General features: G+C 38.8%; 1 protein-coding gene across 6 annotated transcripts in view; it reads left to right on the forward strand.

Annotated features, from left to right (window-relative positions):
• Positions 1 to 23922, forward strand: part of Dennd5b (DENN domain containing 5B) — a 136291-nt gene that overhangs the window by 61415 nt on the left and 50954 nt on the right. For all 6 annotated transcript variants that reach the window (XM_028892419.2, XM_037203964.1, XM_028892416.2 and 3 more), the window contains 4 exons: positions 4614 to 4801; positions 15033 to 15569; positions 18748 to 18985; positions 22091 to 22241. In XM_028892419.2, the coding sequence (XP_028748252.1) occupies positions 4614 to 4801; positions 15033 to 15569; positions 18748 to 18985; positions 22091 to 22241 (1114 nt within the window). The remainder of the gene's footprint in view (positions 1 to 4613; positions 4802 to 15032; positions 15570 to 18747; positions 18986 to 22090; positions 22242 to 23922) is intronic.

Consider the following 23922-nt stretch of genomic DNA (forward strand, 5'->3'; position numbering starts at 1 on the left):
GTATCCATTGGAGCCTGGTGGATAGTCTAGGCAAATTTTTGAAAGTGTGTTTTACTATGAAACATAGCCAAGAATAATTTTGTCAATATCCAAAGTTGTATTTTATTTTACATTCCTTAGATGTTAATATATTAATTTCTCAACACATTTATTGGCCAATTACAATGTAATAGACCCTGGATTCCATTCTGAAAATTCTGCTTTGTGTGGTAGTATAAGCCTTTAAATATTGGCCGGCTGACAGACAGGCAGATCTCTGTGAGTTGAGGCCAACTTGGTCTAAATAGTGTTTTCCAGATCAGCCAGGGCTACATAGTAAGACTCTGTCTCAAAATAAAATAAAATAAAAATATAGTCATCACTTGGAGCTAGTGAGATGGCTCAGCCAGCCCAGTTTTGGGGATTTTCTTGGGAGTTAGTTTTGGGGTTTTATGTATGTGTATGTTTGTCTGGAAGTTTCTCTTTGGTTTTGTTTTTGTTTTATTTTAAATATAAACATTTGTTGGGCATGATGGTAGCAGAAAGTTGAGGTAGAGGGGATCACTTGAATATAGGACCAGTCTGGGAAACATAGCAAGGCATGTTTTCTTTAGAAGAAAAAGGGATGCAGGAGATGGCTCAGCAGTTAAATTTGCTTTTCATGAAGTCTGATTTAAGTTGAATCCCTGGACCACATGGTAGCCAGAAGAAAATGACTCTCTCAGGTCGTTTTCTATCTTGTACCTTCTACTAAATGAAAGTGTAATTTTTTTTTGTTTGTTTTTGTTCTTGTTTTTTGAGACAGGGCTTATCTGTGTAGCTTTGGAGCCTTCCCTGGAACTCACTTTGTAGCCCAGGCTGGCCTTGAACTCCCAGAGATCCACGTGCCTCTGCCTCCTAAGTACTGGAATTAAAGGTGTGTGCCACCACCGCCCAGCTGAAAGTGTAATTTTAAAAAGTATGTGTGTGTGCAAAGAAAGAGACAGGTATACAAAGATAGTAAATTAGGGAACAGAGGCATATGGATAATTATAATAGAATTATCATAGTTTTAACAAGATGAATAATTGATGTTGTAAAAGAAATAGGAAATCCCAGCACTTAGAGAGCAGAGGCAGGTATAGCTCTGAGTTTGAGGCCAGCCTGGTCTACAAAGTGAATTCCCAGACAGCCAGGGCTAACAAGAGAAACCCTATCTCAAAAACAAACAAACAAACAAACAATAAATGAGTAAAGAAAAAATATGCTTGTGGTAGTTTGAATAAGAATGGCTCCCATAGGTTCATATGTTTAAATGCTTAGGGAGTGGCACTATCTGAAAGGATTAGTTCCTTGTTGAAGGAAGCATGTCCCTGGGGCCTTTTGAGATCTTCATAATAGAACACTGACTAAGACAGCACTGGATGGGAAGATGGCTCAGTCAGTGAAGTGCTTGCCAGGTGAGCCTGAGTCCCTGGGTTGAAATCCCTATCACTTATGTAAAGACCAGGTGCCGTAAAAACAGGTCTCTGGAGGCCAGTGGCCAGGCAGTGTAGCCAAATGGGTGAATACCGATGAGAGACCCTCTCTCACACATATATACATGTGCACACACAAAAATGCTTAAAGAAAAATTATATTTATTTTTTCTTTTTGCTATGGTAGTGATTGATCACAGAGGCCATTACTGCTTTTTATTTCTTGACTCAGTTAAAAGGAATGATCTGTTTCTGCCAAGTATCTCATTGCTGAAAAGTGTATGACATATCAACCAATCTTGAAGAGAATTCAAAACTAAAAAGATTAGACACAGAATATTTACAAGTGGGAGATGGTAGTAAAGGGAAATGAACAGTGTCTCTTCAAGTCCAGGAGAAAAGAGAGAAATGTGTAATTTATTTTTACTTCTTATGGTGTTTTTTCTATAAATAAAGCAAGAAAATAATCCACAGTACAAACTGTCATTACTTGAAGAAAGTGTATTTTCCAGGAGGCTGCATGTTTCTTCAATCACAAGTAAACTAGCCAACTTGCTAGGAATTTAGTTTGTTCAAATCCCTTTGCCTTTCAGTTTAGTTCAACCATGAGACAGAAACCGTGAAGTAATTTAGGCAGAGGACTGTATATGAATTATTATTAAGCTGTATTAGAAACTAAACTATAAAGGGATAAACTCTGAAGCATACTCAATAAAGCACAAACATTTAAATGTGGGAACCCAATACCCCAAAGCTGTAGTGGATACCTCTTGAAGAAATTCTGTTCATAAGGTGTGGAGAAGACCAGTAGATTACTTGTCAGTATGTTGACTGGACAAGAGCTGATCCTTGGTCACTGATCTAACAAGACAAAACCCAGGGCCCATGTTGTCTGTGACTAGTAAACAGACCCACAGGATTTGTTGGATATCACTGCGATATGAGGTCTGCATATACAGTGTATTCGAGGACCATAGGAAGAGGTATCCACTGACTGCTCATTCTCGGCATATGGCATGGCAGTGTGCCACCAGATGTCTTCACATACCCACACTGCTGGTCCTTCAGGCAGCAAGACAGATTGCCCACTGGGACCAGGAAACAAACAAAAAACCCTTTCCCCCTGTAGTGTGTCTCCATTGCCCCCTACTGGCAAAGCTTAGTATTATATTCATTGTCAAAATGGTTAAGAGGTCAACCAATTACAGCTGGATGAATTTGTAATTGAGAGACTATTTAATGAATAATTGGCACATAATTGGCTTAAAACTCCAAGCTACCTTTCACATTATCTAGCATATGATGGAGAAAGAAATATAAAATCAGACACTGATGTCTTAGAACTGATAGCCCTTGCTGTTTCTATTTATTAATCTGCTGCTCACATCTAAGCTATGCTTTTCTGTAGGACAAGCAACCACAAGAGAATAGCAAACAGTTTTATTGTGTGATCCATAAAACACACACACACACACACACACACACACACACACACACACACACACACACGGAACAGGGGCTCTCTGATGCACACCAGGCAAATGCTCAACCACCAGCCTATGTTCCTAATCCCAATTACAGATTTATACTCACTATAGATCAAATTTATTAAGATACTGTAGTTTGGTTTTCTTGTCAGGCTTTCTTTGGACCGCCAGCCCCCAAATAATGACATAGACTTATTATTATTTATGAAATCTTGGCCTTTAGTTTAGGCTTGTTTACAGCTAGCTCTTATAACTTAAATTAACCTGCTTCTATTAATCTGCTTTCTGCCATATGGCTTGGCTTTTTACCTCTTCTCCATTCTGTATGTCTGACTCCACCCATATCTCGCTAGCATCTCCTGCTGTGCCAGATTCTAACCCTGAGCTCCTCTCTGTGCCTTGGAAGTCCTGCCTAACCTCTCCTCCCTAGCTGTTAGCCATTCAGCTCTTTATTAAACCAATCAGATGCATTAGGCAGGCAAGGTAAAACAGCAGCACATCTTCACACAGGTTGCTCAAATACCCCGAGACAAGATACCTACCTGGTCACAGAGTTCCTTCATTTCTGACAGCTTCCTATCCAAAGCAAGTCTCTGTTTTCTGAAAGCCCCAAATTATCCTACAAAGTCCCAAATACTATAATGGTCTTTCTTCACTAAGATGTTCCACAGTTCCTGAAGAGTATGCATACTCCTTCTCTACAATTACTAATAAACACAGCTTTGTTTGTTTTTTTGAAACACAGTGTCTCTGTGTAGTCCTAGCTGTCCTGGAACTCACTCTGTAGACCAGGCTGGCCTGGAACTCACAGAGATTTCACCTGCCTCTGCCTCCCGAGTGCTGAGATTAAAGGCATGTACCACCACCATCTAGCTCTGATTTCTTTTTATACCTACAAAATAAGTGCTAAAATAATCAGATTATCAAAGATGTAGCCATGATCATCTATACAAGAAAAGAAAAATTAGCTTCTGAATTGGAGATACATGGGCATATGCATACATGAAAGTGATTCATAGCAACAGTATTGTACCTTTTTAGAAGGCTAGATAGCAAGAACAGTTTATTAGTTTTTGATTCCTCCACATTTAAAGAGAATTCAGGGCTGTGTGTGCATAATGGCACATGTGTTTGATCACAGCACTGGAAATGCAGAGCAGAGACAAGCTGATCTCTGAATTCTGGTCTGTATAGGAAGACCCTGGAGAGAGAGGCAGGTGAGAAGAGGGAGAGGATGCAGGATTACTCACCTGCCACTGGTTGCAAGAGTGGTGATGGTGTCCCATACTTTCTGCAGGTTATTCAGGGAAATAATTTAACTCTATGATGAGCTAGAACTGACCTACTTTCTCCATGATCGTGAAAAAATATTTTTCAATTTTTTGAAGATTTATTTATGTGTATGACTATTTTGTTTGCATGCATATATGTGCACCATGTGTCTGGTAGCCTCAGGTCAGGAGAGGGGGTCAGATCCCCTGGAACTGGAGTTTGTGCTGTTTGTGAGCCACCATAGGCGTGCTGGGCTTTGAACTCAGGTTCTCTGCAAGAACAGTGAGTGCGCTGGACAGGTGACTGTCTCTCCAGTCCAAAGTGTTTGTTCTAACACCGTGTTCTCCTGATGTTTTAGGTCTACTGCAGCACTTGTTTTCACTGAATTCTCCCCTTTTGTTTCTCTGGTTCTGTACAGATTATCAGCGTCTGATGACTGTGGCAGAAGGCATTACCACACTCTTGTTCCCATTTCAGTGGCAGCATGTTTATGTACCCATCCTCCCTGCCTCTCTGCTACATTTTCTTGATGCCCCTGTCCCTTATTTGATGGGTCTTCAATCAAAAGAAGGAACTGACCGGTCTAAATTAGAACTTCCACAAGAGGTAAAGCTGGTCATTAATGATGAAGTGCATGCTACTTGTTGACTTAGGCCATGGCTTTTATTGTGTAACATTGTCTTTGTACAGTATTTATATCTGAATCTCCCATGTATTGTTGGTTAGGGCCTGAACCCTAGCCTGCAAACTGTTTCTTCTGGTACTTGATATAACACAGCTATTAATTAATATACTTCAAAGAAGGACAATAACAAATTTTCACAACTTTACATTCCTGAAGGTGGTGCAATAATAGTTTGATATTACCATTTTGTTACTCTAAAAGCATTTAACTTTTTCCCATCCTCATGCTGTAAATTTTGTTTTTAAGCAGTGAATTGGTCAGGCTACTCTAGAGTAACAGAATTTATAGAATGAATCTATAGGCTCTAATGCCAGTGAAGGAGTAGACTTGCTCCTGGGACGAAAGCAAGCAGGCAAAGAAGGAGGCTTCCTTCTCCCGTGTCCTTACATAGGCTTCCAGAAGAAGGCGTGGCCCAGAGTAGAGGTGGGTCTTCCCACCTCAAAAGATCTGGATTATAAGTGGATCTTCCCACTTCAAATTAAGCAAAAATACCTCACGGATGTGCCCCTCCATTTTGGAGATTTTAGTTAATTCCAGATGTTGTCAGGTTGACAAACAAGAATAGCTGTCATAACGGGCGGTGGTCGAGCATGCCTTTAATCCCAGTATTCGGGAGGCAGAGGCAGGTGGATCTCTGTGAGTTCGAGGCCAGCCTGGGCTACAGAGCAAGTTCCAGGAAGGGTGTCAAAGCTACACAGAGAAACCCTGTCTCCAAAAAAAAAAAAAAAAAAAAAGAATAGCCGTCATAACATAAGCTGTATATAGTCCAGACTTAACATTCCTTTAAAATCATTTTTATTAATTGAGTTAAATTTTGTTTTTTACCTCCATTGAATAGAAAGTAATATCTCTCAGCACACAGGATAATGGAAGCAGTAGATGCTTTACTGCTTGCCATCTTTGGCTGTAGGCTAGTGATCAGCCTGTTCTTAAAGTTAACTTGGCATGGTCTGTGGGACGAAAATTTTAACCCTATTCCCTCAGCACTTTAGTTTACTTTGCTTTCTCTGCATTGTATTTTCAAATACTTATGAATAAAATAATCAAAGATTCTTCAAAGCATTTTAAATGTAATTTTTAGCTCTTGTTAATGCTATTCAAAATTGGAATGGAAAGCTTTGAAATGAAATATTGATGAGAATGGTATGGCCTATTTAAAATATAAAATGGTTAATTACATTATTAGCTATTTAATTGTCACCTTTTTAAATAAAATCCCTCTCACTGAGCTTAACTTGTTCTTACTTCTCATAGGGATTCTCATTTTAAAAAGTGAATATAAGCTGGGCGGTGGTAACGCACGCCTTTAATCCCAGCACTCGGGAGGCAGAGGCAGGTGGATCTTTGTGAGTTTGAGGCCAGCCTGGTCTACAGAGCAAGATCCAGGAAAGGCACAAAGCTACGAAGAGAAACTCTGTCTCAAAAAAAACAAAAAACAAAACAAAAAGTGAATATAAAATAACACACTAAGCCACAGCCATCATACTAAGTAGCAAGTGCTATAATCAGTTATCCATGTTGCCTTGCTAAAATTAACTTTGCAATTCAAGGGGATGTCTTAGTTAGGGTTTTATTGCTGTGAAGAGACACTGTGACCACTGCAACTCTTATAAAGGAGAACATTTCATTAGGGTGGCTTACAGTTTCAGAGGTTCAGTCCATTATCACCAGGGTGAGACATGCCAGCATGCAGGCAGACATGGTGCTAAAGCAAGAGCTGAGAGTTCTGTGATCCACAAGGCCCAGCTTGAACACAGATGACCTCAAAGCCAGCCACCACAGTGACACACTTCCTCCAACAAGGCCACACCTAATAGTGCCACTCCCTGTGGCCAAGCATTCAAACATATGAGTCTGTGAGGGCCATACCTATTCAGACCACCACAGGGGAAATAGCTTGATTGAGGCCATATGAAATGTGCATATTGTCTGTCTGTGGTGTAGGGAGTGGAGGAATGCTGTCTGCTCTCTCCTCCCTAATTTATCTTCCTTCTCTGTTCCCTGAATTTTCTTGTTTTCTCCTTAATTATATTAATGTATCTTGTTGGTTCAAAGAATTAAATTCTCATTCTCTCTTCTCTCTCTCTCTCTCTCTCTCTCTCTCTCTCTCTCTCTCTCTCTTCCCTCCCCTCCCTCTTCCCCGCCCCCCCCCCCACTTTGAGACAAGGTTTCTCTGTGTAGCCCTGGCTGCCCTGGAAATTACTCTATAGACTAGGGTGACCTTGAACTCAGAGATTCACAGGCCTCTGCCTCCTGAGTGTTGGGATTAAAGGCATGCACTACTACTGCCTGGCAAGAATTAAAGACTTTACATTTCCAAAGGAAAAAAAAAAAAAAAACAGACTAGCCAAATGGATTTTTTGTTGTTTAAAGACTTAATGTTGTTTTAGTTTCTTTTTTCTTCAAGACAGGGTTTCTCTCTGTAGTTTTGGTGCCTGTCCTGGATCTCACTCTGTAGACCAGGCTGGCCTTGAACTCACAGAGATCCACCTGGCTCTGCCTTCCAAGTGCTGGGATTAAAGGCGTGAGCCACCACCGCCTGGCTTGTTTTAGTTTTTTATTGATTATATATTGTAAATTGTTTATCAAATGATATAAGGAAATGTATTTAAATATATAAATTCTTTCTGGTTTCTATGAATACTTGTTGAAATATTTTAATGCCACTTAGTATACATACAATTGGAAGATCTTTCTCTGCTTGTATCATTTGACTCTAAAGATGTGACAATTAACAATTCTTTTTTTTAAAGGTTTATTTATTTATTATGTATACAACATGTATGACTACAGGCCGGAAGAGGGCACCAGATCCCATTACAGATGGTTGTGAGCCATCATGTGGTTGCTGGGAATTGAACTTAGGACCTCTGGAAGAGCAGTCAGTGCTTTTAACCTCTGAGCCATCTCTCCAGCCCCAATTAACATTTCTAAAAGCCCTCAAAATAATGTCTGTGATTTTCTAGTTGTTTTTTTTTCCCCAATCATGAGCTCAACACTGTTTAATAAATATACAAACTCATCTATTCATATAATGGGATAATATGAAATAACATGAATCAACTGTAAAAGTAAGCAGTGTTTCTGTATAGAAACCATATATTAAGAGCATCATTGGCCAGGTGTGGTAGTGCACGCCTTTAATCCTAGCACTTGGGAGGCAGAGGTAGGTGAATCTCAAGGCCAGCCTAGTCTACAGAGTGAGTTCCAGGGCAGCTAGGCTACACAGAGAAACCCTGTCTGGGGATGGAGGGAATGGAGAAGAGCATCAGTATTTTGGAAGAAAAAGGTAACAGCATGTCTCTTCACTCGAAGCATTTTACAGTGAAATGAAATAACCAGCTTTACATAATTTTAAGGAGAAGTAGACATTAAAAAGAATAGTCTATTTTAAGCTAGATGTAGTATTGCATACCTTTAATCCCAGCACTTGGGAGACAAGAGGTAGGTGGATTTCTGTGAGTTCAAAGCCAGCCTGGTCTACATAGAGAGTTCTAGGACAGCAAGGGCTACACAGAGAAACCCTTGTTGTTGTTTTTTAAACAAAACCTTAAACTTCCAATTTTACCAATAAAGACTCAGGAGCCAGATGCTGGGGTGAAAGCCTACTAGCCCAGAGAGGCAGAGGAAGCACCCAGCTGACCTTCTTTCTCTACTGATGTCCCAGAAAAAGCTTTCACCTGTGCTTTTTTAAACAAAACTCCTCCAACTCAGTGTCTCTCCCTTCTACTTCTTGTGCATCTCTCTATCCATCCTTCTGACTCTCTCTTACTCTCTATGGTTTTTTCCTGTCAACTGGTTGCTTGCTCTGCCTCTTGAACTATGGTTGAATTATTTAATCCTGTTTACAATATTCAAGCAGAAAGCTCTTGGATTAAAGGTGTCTGCTGTGGCTGAACCACACCACAACTAGAAACAGTTTTTTTCCAGCTAATAACACAATCTCGGGATTAACCATATGATCAAATATCTTGTAACAGACCTTGTCTCAAAAAAGACAAAAATAAGCCAGGTGGTAGTGGTGCACACCTTTATTCCCAGTACTTGGGAGGCAGAGACAGGCAGATCTCTGAGTTTGAGGCTACACTGGTCTATAGAGCGAGCCCCAGGACAGCCAGGGTTTCACAGAGAAACCCTGTCTCAAAAAACGAAAGTAAATAAATAATAAATAAAAATAAGGCAGTCTTTTTAAAAGAGACTTACATGTGCACACTAGTGGTGCTTCCTACCCTTTCCCCTGAAAACTGAAATAAAATAATGACCAAATCTAGCAAGAGAGTTTCTAAAAATAGTTATAAAAATGTCACTTACAAAATTATTATTTTAGGAAAGTATGATTTTAGTTGTTGGGTGGCTAATGTAACTGCCTAGACTTATAATTAACCACCTACTCCCTTTCCTCATGATTCCAAAATGATAGATGTTAGTAGCCATTTGTTACATCATCTCTTAGGGAGTATGTGGGGATGATGAGGGTGAGAGAGTGCAGCTCTTATGCAGATACTCAGGAGATACCTTGTCTGATTTCTGTCATAGTTTTATCAACCCAAGAATATCTTCTGGTGCTGGGGATACAGCCTGAGTTAGAACATAGTCCCTGGGTTCTGTTCCCAGCATGGTGGGTGTGAAAGAGTGAGTTTTTTTGTCGGAGGAGGAAGAAGGAGAAAAACAGAAAGGAAAGAGAAGGGAAGGAAAGAGAAGAGAAGGAAGAATACTTTCTGAAGCTGGCACAGCTGTTCTCCTAGGACTTGGGAAGTGGAAGCATTAACCTTAGCTACATAACAAGCTAGGCCAGCCTGGTTTAGATGATACATTGTCTCAAAAAATGAGAGAAAGCGGGGCTGGAGAAATGGCTCAGCAGTTAACATCACTGGCTGATCTTCCGGAGGACCCAGATTCAAGTCCCAGAGCCCACATGGCAGCTCACAACTGTCTGTAACTTTAATTCTAGGGGATCCAATACCCAACACCCTCACGCAGACATACATGCAGACAAAACACCAATCCACATAAAATAAAAATAAGTCTTTAAAAAATAAATCTTAAAAAATGAAAAGAAAGGAAAGGAAATAAATACTAGTGGGAATGTGGAGAAAGAACCAAAACATACTGTTGACAGGAATGTAAATCAATATAGCTAATATGAAAGTCACCATGGACATTACTAAAAAATTAGAAGTAGAACTACCATATGACCCAGCTATAGCATTCCTGGCTATACACCCAAAGGAATGTGTTTCCTTTTGAACACCTCAGCGATCCCTGAATATCCATGTTTATTGATGCACTATTCATAATAGCCAAGATAGGGAATCAATATAGCTGTGTATCAACAGATATAAGAAAAAGAAAAATATGGCTTGCATACACAATGGAACTTTATTCAGCCACAAAAAGGAAGTTACGTCATTTGTTAGAAAATGGATGAATTAGAGATCATGTTAAAGAAATAAGACTGCTCAGATAGACAAATATTGTGTGTGTTTTCTTTCTTATGTGGAATCTAGATTTTTTAGTGCATATGCACATACACATATATACATACATATACACACACATATATATACATACACATACATACATGTACATACACACATACAATGAAGGTAGAAGAGTGGCTATGTAAGGAGAGGAAGGGCCTAATGGGAAGGTTGAGAGGGTAACTGAGAGGAAAACAAACTCTCATACACAATCTAGGTTTAATAATATGTGTACATATATATTTAAGGCATGAAAGTAAACTAGGCATAGTGGCACAAATCTGTAAGAGCACTTGGCAGGTGGAGACAGGAAGTTCAAAGTCATTTCAATTGCCTAGGTAGTTTGAGGCCAGCCTGGTATATATAGTCAGACACCCAGGGCTACATAGAGGAACTCTGTCTCAAAAAACCAAAGTAAATAAATAAAATTAAAAATGCATTATTACCAGGGAACTGTGAACCCCCTTTGCAAATCCTTAGTCTCATTGATAAAGTAAGACAACTCAGAAAGGAACTTAAAGACAGAGTTTGAGAGAAAAACTATTGTAGGCACAATGGAAACCTTATCAGTCGCTGGGAAGATCCATATAGATAAGAAAGTGATGTGGTTTTTTGTTTTTTGGTTTTTTCGAGACAGGATTTCTCTGTGTAGCTTTGGAGCTTGTCCTGGAACTCGCTCTGTAGACCACGCTGGCCTCAGACTCACAGAGATCCACCTGCATCTGTCTCCCAAATGCTGGGACTAAAGGTGTTTGCCACCACCAATCAGCAACTGATGTGTTTTGAGTTACAAAACGGGCAGACTCAGCAATGGAATTCTTCTAGCACCTGCATGGGAGTCAGGGGCTTCAGAAAGATAGTAAAGATACTCAGAGGTATGACAACTTAGAATTTTGGCCTGTATCTGAAAAGGTAAATTAAAAAGAGAAGAAAGAAAACAAGTTATACCTTCCTTGAAAGAAAAAAAGCTTAGCATTGAGAATCTATAAACAACTGCATTGTGGGAGGGCTTCTGGTGTATGTGAGTACCTATCTCATTAAAGCGACAGTTATTTCTCCAATCTTCTTAAATACATTTTAAGTGTAACAGACAGCTTTCCTGGGAGGCGGTTTCCTATCTAGGTGATTGTATTAGTCAGGGTTCTCTAAAGGAGCAGAACTTATAAAATGGGGGGGGGGCATTTATTTTTATATTATTTATTATGTACAATAATTATATATTATTACTATTGCTATTGTTATTATTATTATTTAGATATTATTATTATTATTTAGAGGGAGGGTTAGTAGAATGCCTTAAAGGCTATTGTCCAGCTAGTCTACAATGGCCATCTATCAACAGAAGGTCCAAGAATCCAGTAGTTGCTCAGTCTACAAGGCTGGATATCTCAGCTGGTCTTCAATATATGCTGGAATCCTGAAGAAGTAGGCTCTAATGCCAGTGAAGGAATGGACTTGCCAGCAAGAGTGAGATCAAGTAGGCAAAGAGAGCAAACTTCCCTCTCCCATGTCCTTTCTACAGGCTGCCAACCGCAGGTATAGCCCAGATTAAAGGTGGACTTCCCATCTCAAAGATCCAGATAAGGGGAGCTGGAGAGATGGCTCAGAGGTGAAAAGCACTGGCTGCTCTTCCAAAGATCCTGAGTTCAATTCCCAGCAACCACACGGTGGCTCACAACCATCTATAATGAGATCTGGTGCCCTCTTCTGGCCTGCAGGAATATATGCGGACAGAATATTATATATATAATAAATGAATCTTTAAAAAAATAATAAAATAAAATAAAGATCTAGATTAGCAGTGAGTCTTCCCACTTGAAAAGATTCAATTAAGCAAAAAGTCCCTCACAGGTGTGCCCAGCCATTTTAGCGTTTTAGTTGATTCTAGATGGAGTCAGGTTGACAACCAAGAATAGTCATCACGATGATCCACAGGCCAGTTTGGATTAATTTACAGGAGTATGTCTGTCTTTGAGCAATTTCGAATACCATGTCTCTGCCTCAAGCCAGAGATAAAGAACTCAGAAAGTATTCTTGTGACCAAAAATCATGTAGAAAAAGATTTTTATTTTATTTATTTGGTTGGTTGGTTTTTTTGTTTTGTTTTGTTTTTCGAGACAGGGTTTCTCTATGTAACAGCTCTGGCTGTCCTGGAACTTGCTCTGTAGACCAGGCCAGCTTCAAACTCATAGAGATTAGCCTGTGTCTGCCTCCTGAGCTAGGATTAAAGGCATGTGCCACCATTCTCCAACCAAAAATCATGTAACAAGTAAATTAAAGAATATTAAAGAAAAATAAATAATCTATATAAAATAGCCATACTTTACCAGGAAGGAATAACTTACCCTTAGTGAGTTTCAGAAAAGTCTTGCTACCTCCACCTTTCTCCCTTTCATATATTTAAATCTTTTTTTTTATTTTAATTTTAATGATTCTTTGTGGATTTCACATCATGCATTCACTCATCTCACTGTTCCCTTGGATCCACCCTCTGCCCTTGCAACTCCCCCCCCCCCAAAAAAAAAACCAAAACCGAAACAAAAACAAACAAAAAGAGAAAGAGAAGAATCTTGTACTGGAAGCTGTAGTGTGGCCCATTGAGTCACAGTCTACCCTTTAGTCCATTTATCTTCACCTGCAAGTGTTCATTGCCACAGTCACTGGTCTGGCTCAGGCCTCTGGCGTCTTCTACTGTGCCACTGGTACTGGGCTCTCACAGGGCTCCTCTTGGATATCAGTTGTTGGCCTGTGTCCTGCTCCTGATGTTCTGGATCTTGAGATTGGGATATGGGAGGTAACATCCAGACATAGTTATGGAAGGAAGATCTATTTCAGGGATCTCCATGCCTGATAACATCTTATTAGCTACCTAACAACATGAAGGAGGGGCAGATTTAGGTGACAAAGAGGGAAATGGAGATAGAGATGGGGAAGTTGATGTGGGATGTCCTTCTGTACGCTGTGAATATGTTTTACTTTTATTGGTTGATGACTAAAGCTACTTTGGCCTATGGCAGGGCAGAATATAGGTAGGTGGGAAATCCAAGCAGAGATTCAGGGAGAAGAAGGGTGGAGTCAGGACAGACGCCATCCAGCTGCCCAAAGAGCAAGATGCCAGCAGACTGGTAATGCCACAGTCACGTGGTGAAATATAGATTAATAGAAACGGGTTAATTTAGGTTGTAAGAGCTAGTTAGTAATAAACCTGAGCCATTGACCAAACGTTTATAATTAATATAAGCCTGTGAGTGATTATTTTGTAAGTGGCTACAGAACCAGGCAGTATGCAGAAAAGCCCCTGGCTACAGAAAGTAATGAAGATAATTCAATAAAATGAAAGGCAAACATGATCAAAGTATAAATGTATGAAAATATCATAATAAAACAAGTTATCTTATATACTAGAAAAAAATTAATGAATAAAAGATTCTGAAACTCATATTTTGGCTTATGCAGCTCAGTGTAGTGGGCATGGGCTTAGAGTGAGGAAGACCCTTGTTACAATCCTTGGCATCTCACTCATACATAAAATTCTGAGCCTTGAGAAGATTATCATAAAAGATAGAGGGCAGGAGAACACTTGCTTAGCGTGCCCAAGGCCCCAGTCTCAATTCCCAACACTACACATACCTGCCAAAAAATGCAGTGTAAAGAATAATAATGGTGGTGCGTGCCTGAAATCCTAGGGCATGAGAGGTGGAAGCTGACAGGACTGGAGACCAGGGTCATGTTCATCTTATCTGTAGAGCAAATTCAAGACTAGCCTGGGATCCTCTATTTTAAAATGGTTTAAACATGGTATGATTTATTTCTGTTTATAATACAATATTTTAGAACTTTAAATTCTTTTACTTTAAGTTGTCACCATAAAAATATTGTTCTCACCTTAAAGGGAATAAGAGATGGTTTATTCTGTAGCCAAATATGAGTGACCTTTACCTGAGAGCTCCGATTTAAATGACCCCAAATAACCATGTTCTAATGTGATAACAGTTTCATGAATTTTTCAAATGCATTGGTGGAAAAATTAAGTAAGCAGGTTACAGCAAAACAGGGAAATCTCTGCTATTGTCCTCAAATATTATTTGATGACATTCTTTGTAACGAGTATTTTTTGTACCACCAACTTCCCAATAATGACATGGAGACTTATTAATTATATTAATTAAGCTCAGCCTTAGCTTAAGGCTTGTTCCAAACAAGTTCTTATAACATAAACTAACCTGTCTTTTTTAATCTACATTCTGCCACGTGTCTCAGTTAACTCTGTTCTGTCCGTATGTCTGACTTCTTCAGAGTCTATGGTGAAATCCATGTGCCTTTTCTTCCTTTCTCCCTGGAAATCCAGCCTATCCTCTCCTGCCCAGGTACTGACCATTCAGCTCGTTATTAAAACAATCAAAAGGTGCCTTGGCAAAAACATATCTTCACAATGTACAAATATTCTGCAACAGTTCTTAGCCTTTAGGATGGTCATTGTTAAATTCCTAACTTATAAAGATGTTAGGCCAATCACAGGTGGGCAGTAATGCTATTTTAGTAGGCTAAAAATAGCCCAGGATAATTTGGCTCTGGATCTACAATATTGGAGCCCTCTGAAGTCATTTAGGTTGTAATCAGTCAGTCTTTTACAATTCACAAAACCTTTGTATTTTTGTTTTTTCCATTTCAGGCCAATCTGTGCTTTGTGGATATTGACAACCATTTTATTGAATTGCCTGAAGAATTCCCACAGTTCCCCAATAAAGTGGATCTTATTCAAGAGCTGTCTGAAGTTCTTCTCCAGTTTGGGATTCCTCCTGAGGGGAGCCTTCATTGTAGTGAGAGTGCCACCAAACTGAAGAATATGGTTCTGAAAGATTTGGTTAATGACAAAAAGAACGGCAATGTCCCCACCAATAACATTAGCATGTATGAGTTAATGAAGGGCAACGAAACCATAGCCCGCCTCCAGGCTCTTGCTGATAGGACTGGTGTGACAGTGGAAAAAATGGACCTCACGGCTTCTTTGAGTGAAAAAGAAAAGGATTTAAAATTACAGTGTGAAGAGGCAGAATTGAGGGACTACCAGCTCAACGTACAACTGCGAGAGGTCTTTGCCAGCCGCTTTATACAGATGTTTGCAGATTATGAAGCATTTGTAATTCAGACTGCCCAGGACATGGAGTCCTGGCTGACCAACCGGGAACAGATGCAGAACTTTGACAAAGTAAAAAGAACCATAGTTTTCCTCTTTATGATTATTAACAGCCTATATTACTAGTCTTTTTAACCTTTTAAGCACAGGTTTTTCCATCCCATTAAGTATTTTATGTTAGATAAAATAGTTTTACAAGAAAGTAAATCCTTGGGGGGGTAGAAGCAGGAGGGTCAGGAATGCAAGACCATCCTCTGCTACGTAGTAAGTTTGAGACCAGCCTGGGAAGCATGAGACCAGTCTCAAAAACAAAAGAACAAATAGATGGCTCATAAAACTGGTCTTTGAATTGTGTATTAAATTGCTATAATATCTCATATATATGTATATATATATATGTACATATATATATATATGAACTTGATTCTTACTAGTCTTCTCCTGTAAGTTTTATTTACAGTTGTTTTATGTCAAAGTCTAGAAAAATTAAGTCTGTTCCTTTTTTTTTTTTTTTTTTTTTTTTTTTCAGTTTTTCGAGACAGGGTTTCTCTGTGTAGTTTTGGTGCCTGTCCTGGATTTCATTGTGTAGACCAGGCTGGCCTGAAACTCACAGACAGACCCCTGCCTCTGCCTCCCAAGTGCTGGGATTAAAGGTGTGCACCACCACCGCCCGGCTGCCTGTTCCTTTTCTAAGAAATTCTCACTGATAGTTTAGTCTTCAACAATGACATAACACCCAGTTTGTTCATGTAAAGGTAATAGTTCAGCTTCATAAACCTAATTTTATATCTTTTGTATCTTAAAAGAGAGCAAGTGGCTGGGCGGTGGTGGCGCATGCCTTTAATCCCAGCACTGGGGAGGCAGAGGCAGATGGATCTTTGTGAGTTCAAGGCCAGCCTGGTCTACAGAGCGAGATCCAGGAAAGGTGCAAAGCTACACAGAGAAACCCTGTCTCGAAAAACCAAAAAAAAAAAAAAAAAAAGCGTTGGGGATTTAGCTCAGTGGTGGAGCACTTGCATAGCAAGCTCAAGGCCCTGGGTTCGGTAAAAAAAGAGAGCAAGTGAGTAAATTTGGTTTTATGACTTTTAGTCTAAGATTATGTTCCAAAGTTTTTAGAAGAAGAGACGAGAAAATGTAGCAGCTTATTATTATCCTCTGAAACTTCTTTCTAAGGTTTACTGTATTCTGTCCAGTGTTCTTCATGTACCCCCAGATTTCTCCAACAGACAAAAACACTAGAGATGTATATGAAGGCCTTTAGGTCACCGGGATGCAGTTCAGTCCTCTGCCTCTGTTACTGAACAAGCATAATTCTGCTGTTAGGATATGTCATGAAAGACCTCCCAAAGGAGCTATCACACTCCAAGATGCTGAGTGTTTAATTGTGGAGCATCTGACAGATAGGTATTTATGTTTGTGTAGTATCAAAGATTATTTTCTGACTTGGTCATATTTTTTCTTATGGGGGATAATATACTATGTGCATCAGAATTTGCTGGTGTACTTTATGCCTGATTAAACTTCTTTAGTATTAAGAAGTCACTTTTCAAATATATTTCTTCTCTAGGACCTGTTCTCATTTTTGCTTAGTTTTTATTATACTTTTTCTCCTGTTTAAGAACTAATCTTATACATTCATGATCTATCTTTGAGGCAATTCAAATTTTGATTTAAGTTCATATCCTAGTACCTTGTTCTTTTTTTACTCTTATGTAGTTTCATACTAGAAGTGTAATTCTTTCTGTATAACCCCTAAGAAACTGAAAATTTCATGTTGGATTCCAGAAGATTAGAGTCATCTTATTTTTCACCGAGGAAATATGCAGAGCATAGTAGTCTTGAACACCAAGTTCTGGTTGATTTTAAGTCTTAGAGAACACAAGAATCTGAACATGAAAAGCCAGATGTTTGGCCCATTTTCAAAAGGGGGGCTATATCTGCCCTATAAAAAGTAACTTTGATGTTTATCTATGAAATAACATTAAGGAGATGAACTGATTTCTAGAGACTACTATGAGTCCATCTGGATATTTGTACTTATATAAGTACAAATATATGGAAGCACTTAAATTGAAAAGTGGATTATATAATGAAGCTTTTATTAAAAATCCCCTGAAGTAATAAAATGGAAAAATTAAATATGCTTGGAAGAAACCTGATAAATACTAAAAACAGTAACTTTATGTTGGAACTATCCTTCCATCTTTCTCCTTTTGGCTCTGACACACTGCATCTAACTTTGAATAGTTTAAAAAAAAATGAAAAACGCCGGGCGGTGGTGGCGCACGCCTTTAATCCCAGCACTTGGGAGGCAGAGCCAGGCGGATCTCTGTGAGTTTGAGGCCAGCCTGGGCTACCAAGTGAGTCCCAGGAAAGGCGCAAAGCTACACAGAGAAACCCTGTCTCGAAAAACCAAAAAAAAAAAAAAAAAAAAATGAAAAACAAAACCAACCCAGTAACTGGAATAGGAATTCACTTACAAGTTTCAGCTCATCTTAACCAAGATTAGAATTCCTACATACATCATACATGAACCTAAAGAGAACACAAAAATGTGAACGCTTAGGTTAGAAGCCAGTTATAATTTACTGCATCAAACAAGTAAGAGGGAAGAACGGCTTGTACATTTTTGAAGATCCACTTATATGATTTTTTTTTTTTAGGCAATGTTTTCTCTCTCTCTTTAAGTCTCAGACAATTGTGTCAACATAAGTATGGAAGGAGTTTAATCTTGAGTTAACAAGAAGAGTGAACCTAGAAAAACATCTGCCTGATGACCAAAAGAATTTCACCCATAGACACTATATACACACATAGTCAGTTACTCGTCTCATGGCCTTTTGGTTAGAGGTTCATTTCCTAGGCTAGGAACAGAGAACTGGAGAGATTACCCACTGGGAAGAAGAATCAAAATGTAATGGTAAGTGAAGTGAATGGTTGATAATCCATTGTATAACAATTTATCGACCATCATTCATTAATGATGTCCTCTCTTCTGCATAATGGTCATCAGGATACTAATATAAATCAGTTTTCAAAGGTAAGATCAATGCTAAAGTCTTAAGTGACCTAAAAATCTATAAATTTAGAGAAAAGGAAAAACAGATTTACAAGACTTTAAATGTCGTGTCAGTTTTATGTGTTATAAGTTTGAAAAGTAATAACCTTAACAACAGACTGTTCGTGTTCATCTTATAGAATATTAAGATGACCTCATTAAAGCAAGACTTTGCTAATTATCTCATTACAGGCTTCTTTCCTCTCCGACCAGCCTGAGCCTTACCTGCCATTTCTTTCACGCTTCATTGAAACACAGATGTTTGCCACCTTTATTGATAACAAAATCATGTCTCAATGGGAAGAGAAAGACCCTCTGCTTCGGGTCTTTGATTCTCGGATTGAAAAGATAAGATTGTATAATGTAAGGGCGCCTACACCCACCCTGCGGACATCTATATATCAGAAATGCAGCAGTTTAAAAGAAGCAGGTATATTTACCATGCCTTTAAAAAAAATCCATGATCATTTCTTTTTATGGACTGTTGACTTATACAACACAATGTTAATTATCTTTCTCTTTTTTTCCTCTTTTCTTTTCCTCCCTCCCTTCCTCCCTCTCTTTTTTGTTTTTTGTTTTTTGGGTTTTTGGTTTTTTTTGGGTTTTTTTTTTTTTTTTTTTTTTTTTTTTTTTTTTTTTTTTGAGACAGGGTTTCTCTGTGTAGCCCTGGCTGTCCTGGAACTCAATCTGTAGATCAGGCTAGCCTCAAACTCAGAGATCTTCCTGTCTCTGCCTCCCAAGTGCTGTGATAAAAGGCGTGTGCCACCACTGCCTGGCTAAAGTTAATTTTTATTTTGGGACATCGTGACTAATTCTGGTATTATCAAGAAGTATTTTTATACTTCAGATTTCTGTGAATCCCTATTTCTATAGACATTCAAAATATGCAGATTTTTGTTATTTTCTTGTGTTAGGAAAAGGTGTTAATTTCTGTCTTGCTGTTGATGCTGGCTCTTTACCTGTCACCTCATGTCTCTAGGCGTTAACTTAATGTAGTTAACCTAAAACTGGGCATGGCGGTTCATGCCTGAATCCTAGCACTCGGAAGCCAAGATAGAAGGACCAGGAGTTTAAGGCCTGCCTGGGTAATGTAACAAGATTTTGTCTAAAATAAAAACAAAACCAAAAGGAAATCTGAGACACTGTCTAGTTTATGTAACTAAAACAGTACATATTTGCTTTATGGTATAGTTATATAGTTTCATGTCTTGAAATTAAATCTCTGGATTTTTCCATTCAAATTAAAGGCTCCCCCAGCCCTAACACCAATTTCCTTTAAAGAGTGGTGAATTTTCCTGGTCTGAGTGGTCATGAAATGCATTCTGTTAAATAAATAATCCTACTAATAGTCAACATTTGAGTCTTTCCTATGTTCCAGTCACTGTGCCAGTGTTTGTCTTCATATGCCTTTTTATATGTAATCTTAATGACAGGTGTGTGCACAACTGATTTCTGTTATTGCTTTATCATCGTCATTCTGTGGTGAGGAGGAAACTGAGAGGGTAAAGAATTTGGTTGTGGTTCTATAATTAGTTCTTGATGGAGCCATGAGTTTGATCCAGATCTGACTGATTTCTAGTACCAAAAGCCTTATTCTTTTATTAGTGGTTTTATTCATTAACAAATATGTAAAATTTACCAATTCATGTAGTTTTACACATTTATCCCTAGTTCCCAACCCATTCTTTGCTGAATAGAAATATATATCCTTTTATTTCTTTCCATTCAATAAAAAATGACACTTTTGCAGGGCAGTGGTAGCAGACACCTTTAATCCCCACTCTTGGGACAGAGGCAGGCAGATCTCTGTGAGTTCAAGGCTAGCCTGTCTGCATAGCTAGTTACAGGACAGCCAGGGCTACATAAAGAAACCTGTCTCAGAAAAAAAAAAAAAAAAAGTGACGCTTTTTTTTGAGACCAAGTTTTGTACTGGATGAAAGGACACCGCGGCTTTGCAGCTTTTTGCTGTGCTTCTGTTGTGTGCTTACCTTCCTTCCCATCTTCATGTAAGTAGCTCAGTCACAGGAGGAATAAAGTTGTATTAGCATTTTTAATGAAAGAAATATTAAATGATAACTTGTATGCAGTCTTCAAAGCATCCCTGTTGTATTCCTACGTATAGGGCAATTCATTGGAATCCCTTCAGGAAGTGGCAAGAATCTGTGTGTTTCTAGAAACCAAGGAGATAGAATAAATGAAGTTGTTTGTTCAGAGAATTGTGATTTCCAGTGCTTTTAATAGTTATGTGAATACCTCATTGGGAAAGCTCCATTCCTCTCTTTCTGACAGAATTTTTAAAATGGAATGAAGTACCAATTCCTTAGCTTAATATGCATCTGGGAAGTCTTACCAATTAAAATGGATTTTCTCTTTGTCCCTTGGAGCCTGATAATCCCACTCTCATCTCAGAAATTGTGTGAAGCACTTTTGAAAATATACCATTATAGATTTAGCATGCATGAAAATAAGATTAGGTTAAAGCCATAGTTCCCCAGGAATTTAAAGACTTGAAAAAGTAAAAGGAGACTGCTGTCTATGTCCCCATCTGTCATAGATTAGTGTGGTGCACACAGCACATGCATGCATGCATGCATACATGCATGCATACTTTCTATACTTCTTTGTTTTGAGACAGTCTCAATAAACTGCATAGGAAAGCCTTGAACCCACAATTCTCCTCCCTTGGCTTCCTGACTAGCTGGAATTACAGGCCTGTACCACCAGGCCTGGCTCCATTATTTCTTTCATTGGTAAAATTGTATCCCCCACTTCCCCCCCAAAAAAAGAAAAAAGGACATAGAGATGGGTGTTGTTTCTGGTACTGGTGTTTTTGTGTTTATGTGTTTCTGCTGCTGTTTTTCCTCTAACCAAAAAGAATTTTGATTTGCAGGTGAACCCAAGAGGCGCAGACTATCTGCTGCTGATACTGTGGCTCCAGAGCCTTGTGATTTCTATGTAGAAAAACAAGAAAGGGATAGTAATATAATTTTCTTTTTCCTCACCAATCACCACAAATCAATATTGACACAAACCCTTGAAAGTCTTAACAGTAGACCAAACCTCTGACCTCACAAAGCAGGCATTTGATAATTTCTGAATATTCCCTAGAAATTTGATTATTAAAAAGTTACATTGTTTTACGCTCCTTGTAGATATATATGTAATATTTCCAATATTTACTTAAAATTAATCTTTCTTTCTTCCTTTCTTTCTTTCTTTTTTTTTTTTTATTTTTCAAGACAGGGTTTCTCTGTGTAGCTTTACACCTTTCCTGAAACTCGCTTTGTAGACCAGGCTGGCCTCGAACTCAGAGATCCGCCTGCCTCTGCCTCCCAAGTACTGGGATTAAAGGCATGCGCCACCACCGCCTGGCAAAATTAATCTTTCTATACTCATGTTTCTGATACCAAAGACCTTTGTAAACTTTGTTTCAGAGTGGCAGGATGAATTGAGTTTTCTCTAGGTACATGAATGTATGATACAGCATTTTTTTAGGAATGAAATGCCTCTAATTTATTATAAATTTAATTTATAGCCCAGTCAATTGAACAAAGACTGATGAAAATGGATCATACTGCAATTCACCCACATCTACTTGATATGAAAATCGGCCAAGGCAAATATGAGCAAGGGTTCTTTCCAAAGTTACAGTCCGATGTCTTGGCATCAGGACCAACCAATAACAAGTAAGCATGTGTTTTAACTGAGTGACTAGTTGAATGAAAGAAGGTAAATGTCCTACAGTGTTAACTAGGCAGTATGTGAACATTAAGTATCTATTTACATCTTTAAATTTAATTGATCCTTGGTATGTGCTTGACTTTTAATTCTGTTATGTTAAAAAAAAAAAAAGACTCTAAAGACCAGAGGGTTTTTTCCCACAGAACTATAAATAGACACATTTCTTTATTACTTTCTTTTCAATTTGCATTTTTGTTATTGTTGTTGGCAGGGTCTCAATAATTAAAACTAAGATTGAGCTAGAATTCAGTATGTAATCCAACACTGGCCTCAAATACATGATCTTCCTCAGCATCCTCTCCTTTTTGTTTGCTTTTTATTCTGCCTCCCACCATCTCACCCCAGTGCTACGGACTGAACCCAGGACTTGGTGCTTATAGATAAGTAGTCTACCACTGTGCTAAGCCCCTAACCCTACAGTCTTTTTTTTTCCCTTGAAGTACTAGAGATCAAATCCAAGTTCACATTTAAATGATTATATTAAAACACTATCTTAATACTAATCAGGGAGGATGACTTTTGCCAGTAACCTTGACACTTGAAAGGGGGACCTAGGAAAATTTTGAATTTAAGGACGGCCTGAACAATATAGCAAGTTTGAAGATAATGTAGTCTATATAGTGACCCCATGTCATAAAGCAAAACAGATAAACACAGAACTTAAAACTTTGCTTAAAAATGTTGGTGATTATGGGGTTCAGTGTATTCACGTTTTTAAAAGATTTATGTGTATAAGTATTTTGCTTACATGTATGTTATGTGCATACTTGGTACTAGTGGTAGTCATAAGAGGGCATTAGATCCCGTAGAAATGGAGTTAACAGATGGTTCTGAGCTACTATGTGAATGCTAGGAACCAAATCCAGTTCTTCTGTAAGAGCATCAATAGTAACTCTGAGGTGTTTGTTTGTTTGTTTGTTTGTTTGTTTGTTTGTTTGAGACATGGTCTTGTATTCCTGGACTGGCCTCAGACTTTGAGTTCAGATTGCTCTGAACTTCTTTTTCATGTATTTTCTATTTATTCTTTGAGAATTTTATACACCTATGATGTATATACCTTCTCTCTCTCCCTCTCCCTCTCCCTCCCTCCCCCTCCCTCCCTTCCCCAACTGATGTCCATATTCCTTCCTCCCTCCCTCCCTCCCTCCCTCCCTCCCTCCCTTCATTCATTCATTTTAGCACACTGAGTCTAATTAGTGCTGGCAGTATGTGAAAGGATAGGGCCAGCTACTGGAGCATGGGCAACTCTCCCTCATCCAGCAGCCATCAGCTACAAATTACTCTTCAGGTAGAAGTGGGACTTTATGAATCCTTTCTCCATCCATGCTGGAATTCTGACTGTCTTGCTCTTGTGCAGGCAACCACAGCCACTGTGAGTTCATTTGTGAAATGGCCCTGTCCTAAATGGAAAACAGTTTCACAACAGTTCTCAAACTCTGGCTCCTGCGATCTTTTCATTCCCTCTTTTGCAATGACCCCTGAGCCTTTCAGGGACAGGGTGTGATGCAGACACCCTTTAGAGCTGAGCACGGTTCTCATCATCATACCTCTGTTTCTAGAGTGCTAGGGTTGCAGATGTGTGGTACATCATCTGTTTTATGTAATACTGAGATGAAACTAAAGGCA

Source organism: Peromyscus leucopus, chromosome 3 (assembly GCF_004664715.2).
Source record: "Peromyscus leucopus breed LL Stock chromosome 3, UCI_PerLeu_2.1, whole genome shotgun sequence".
NCBI lineage: Eukaryota > Metazoa > Chordata > Mammalia > Rodentia > Cricetidae > Peromyscus > Peromyscus leucopus.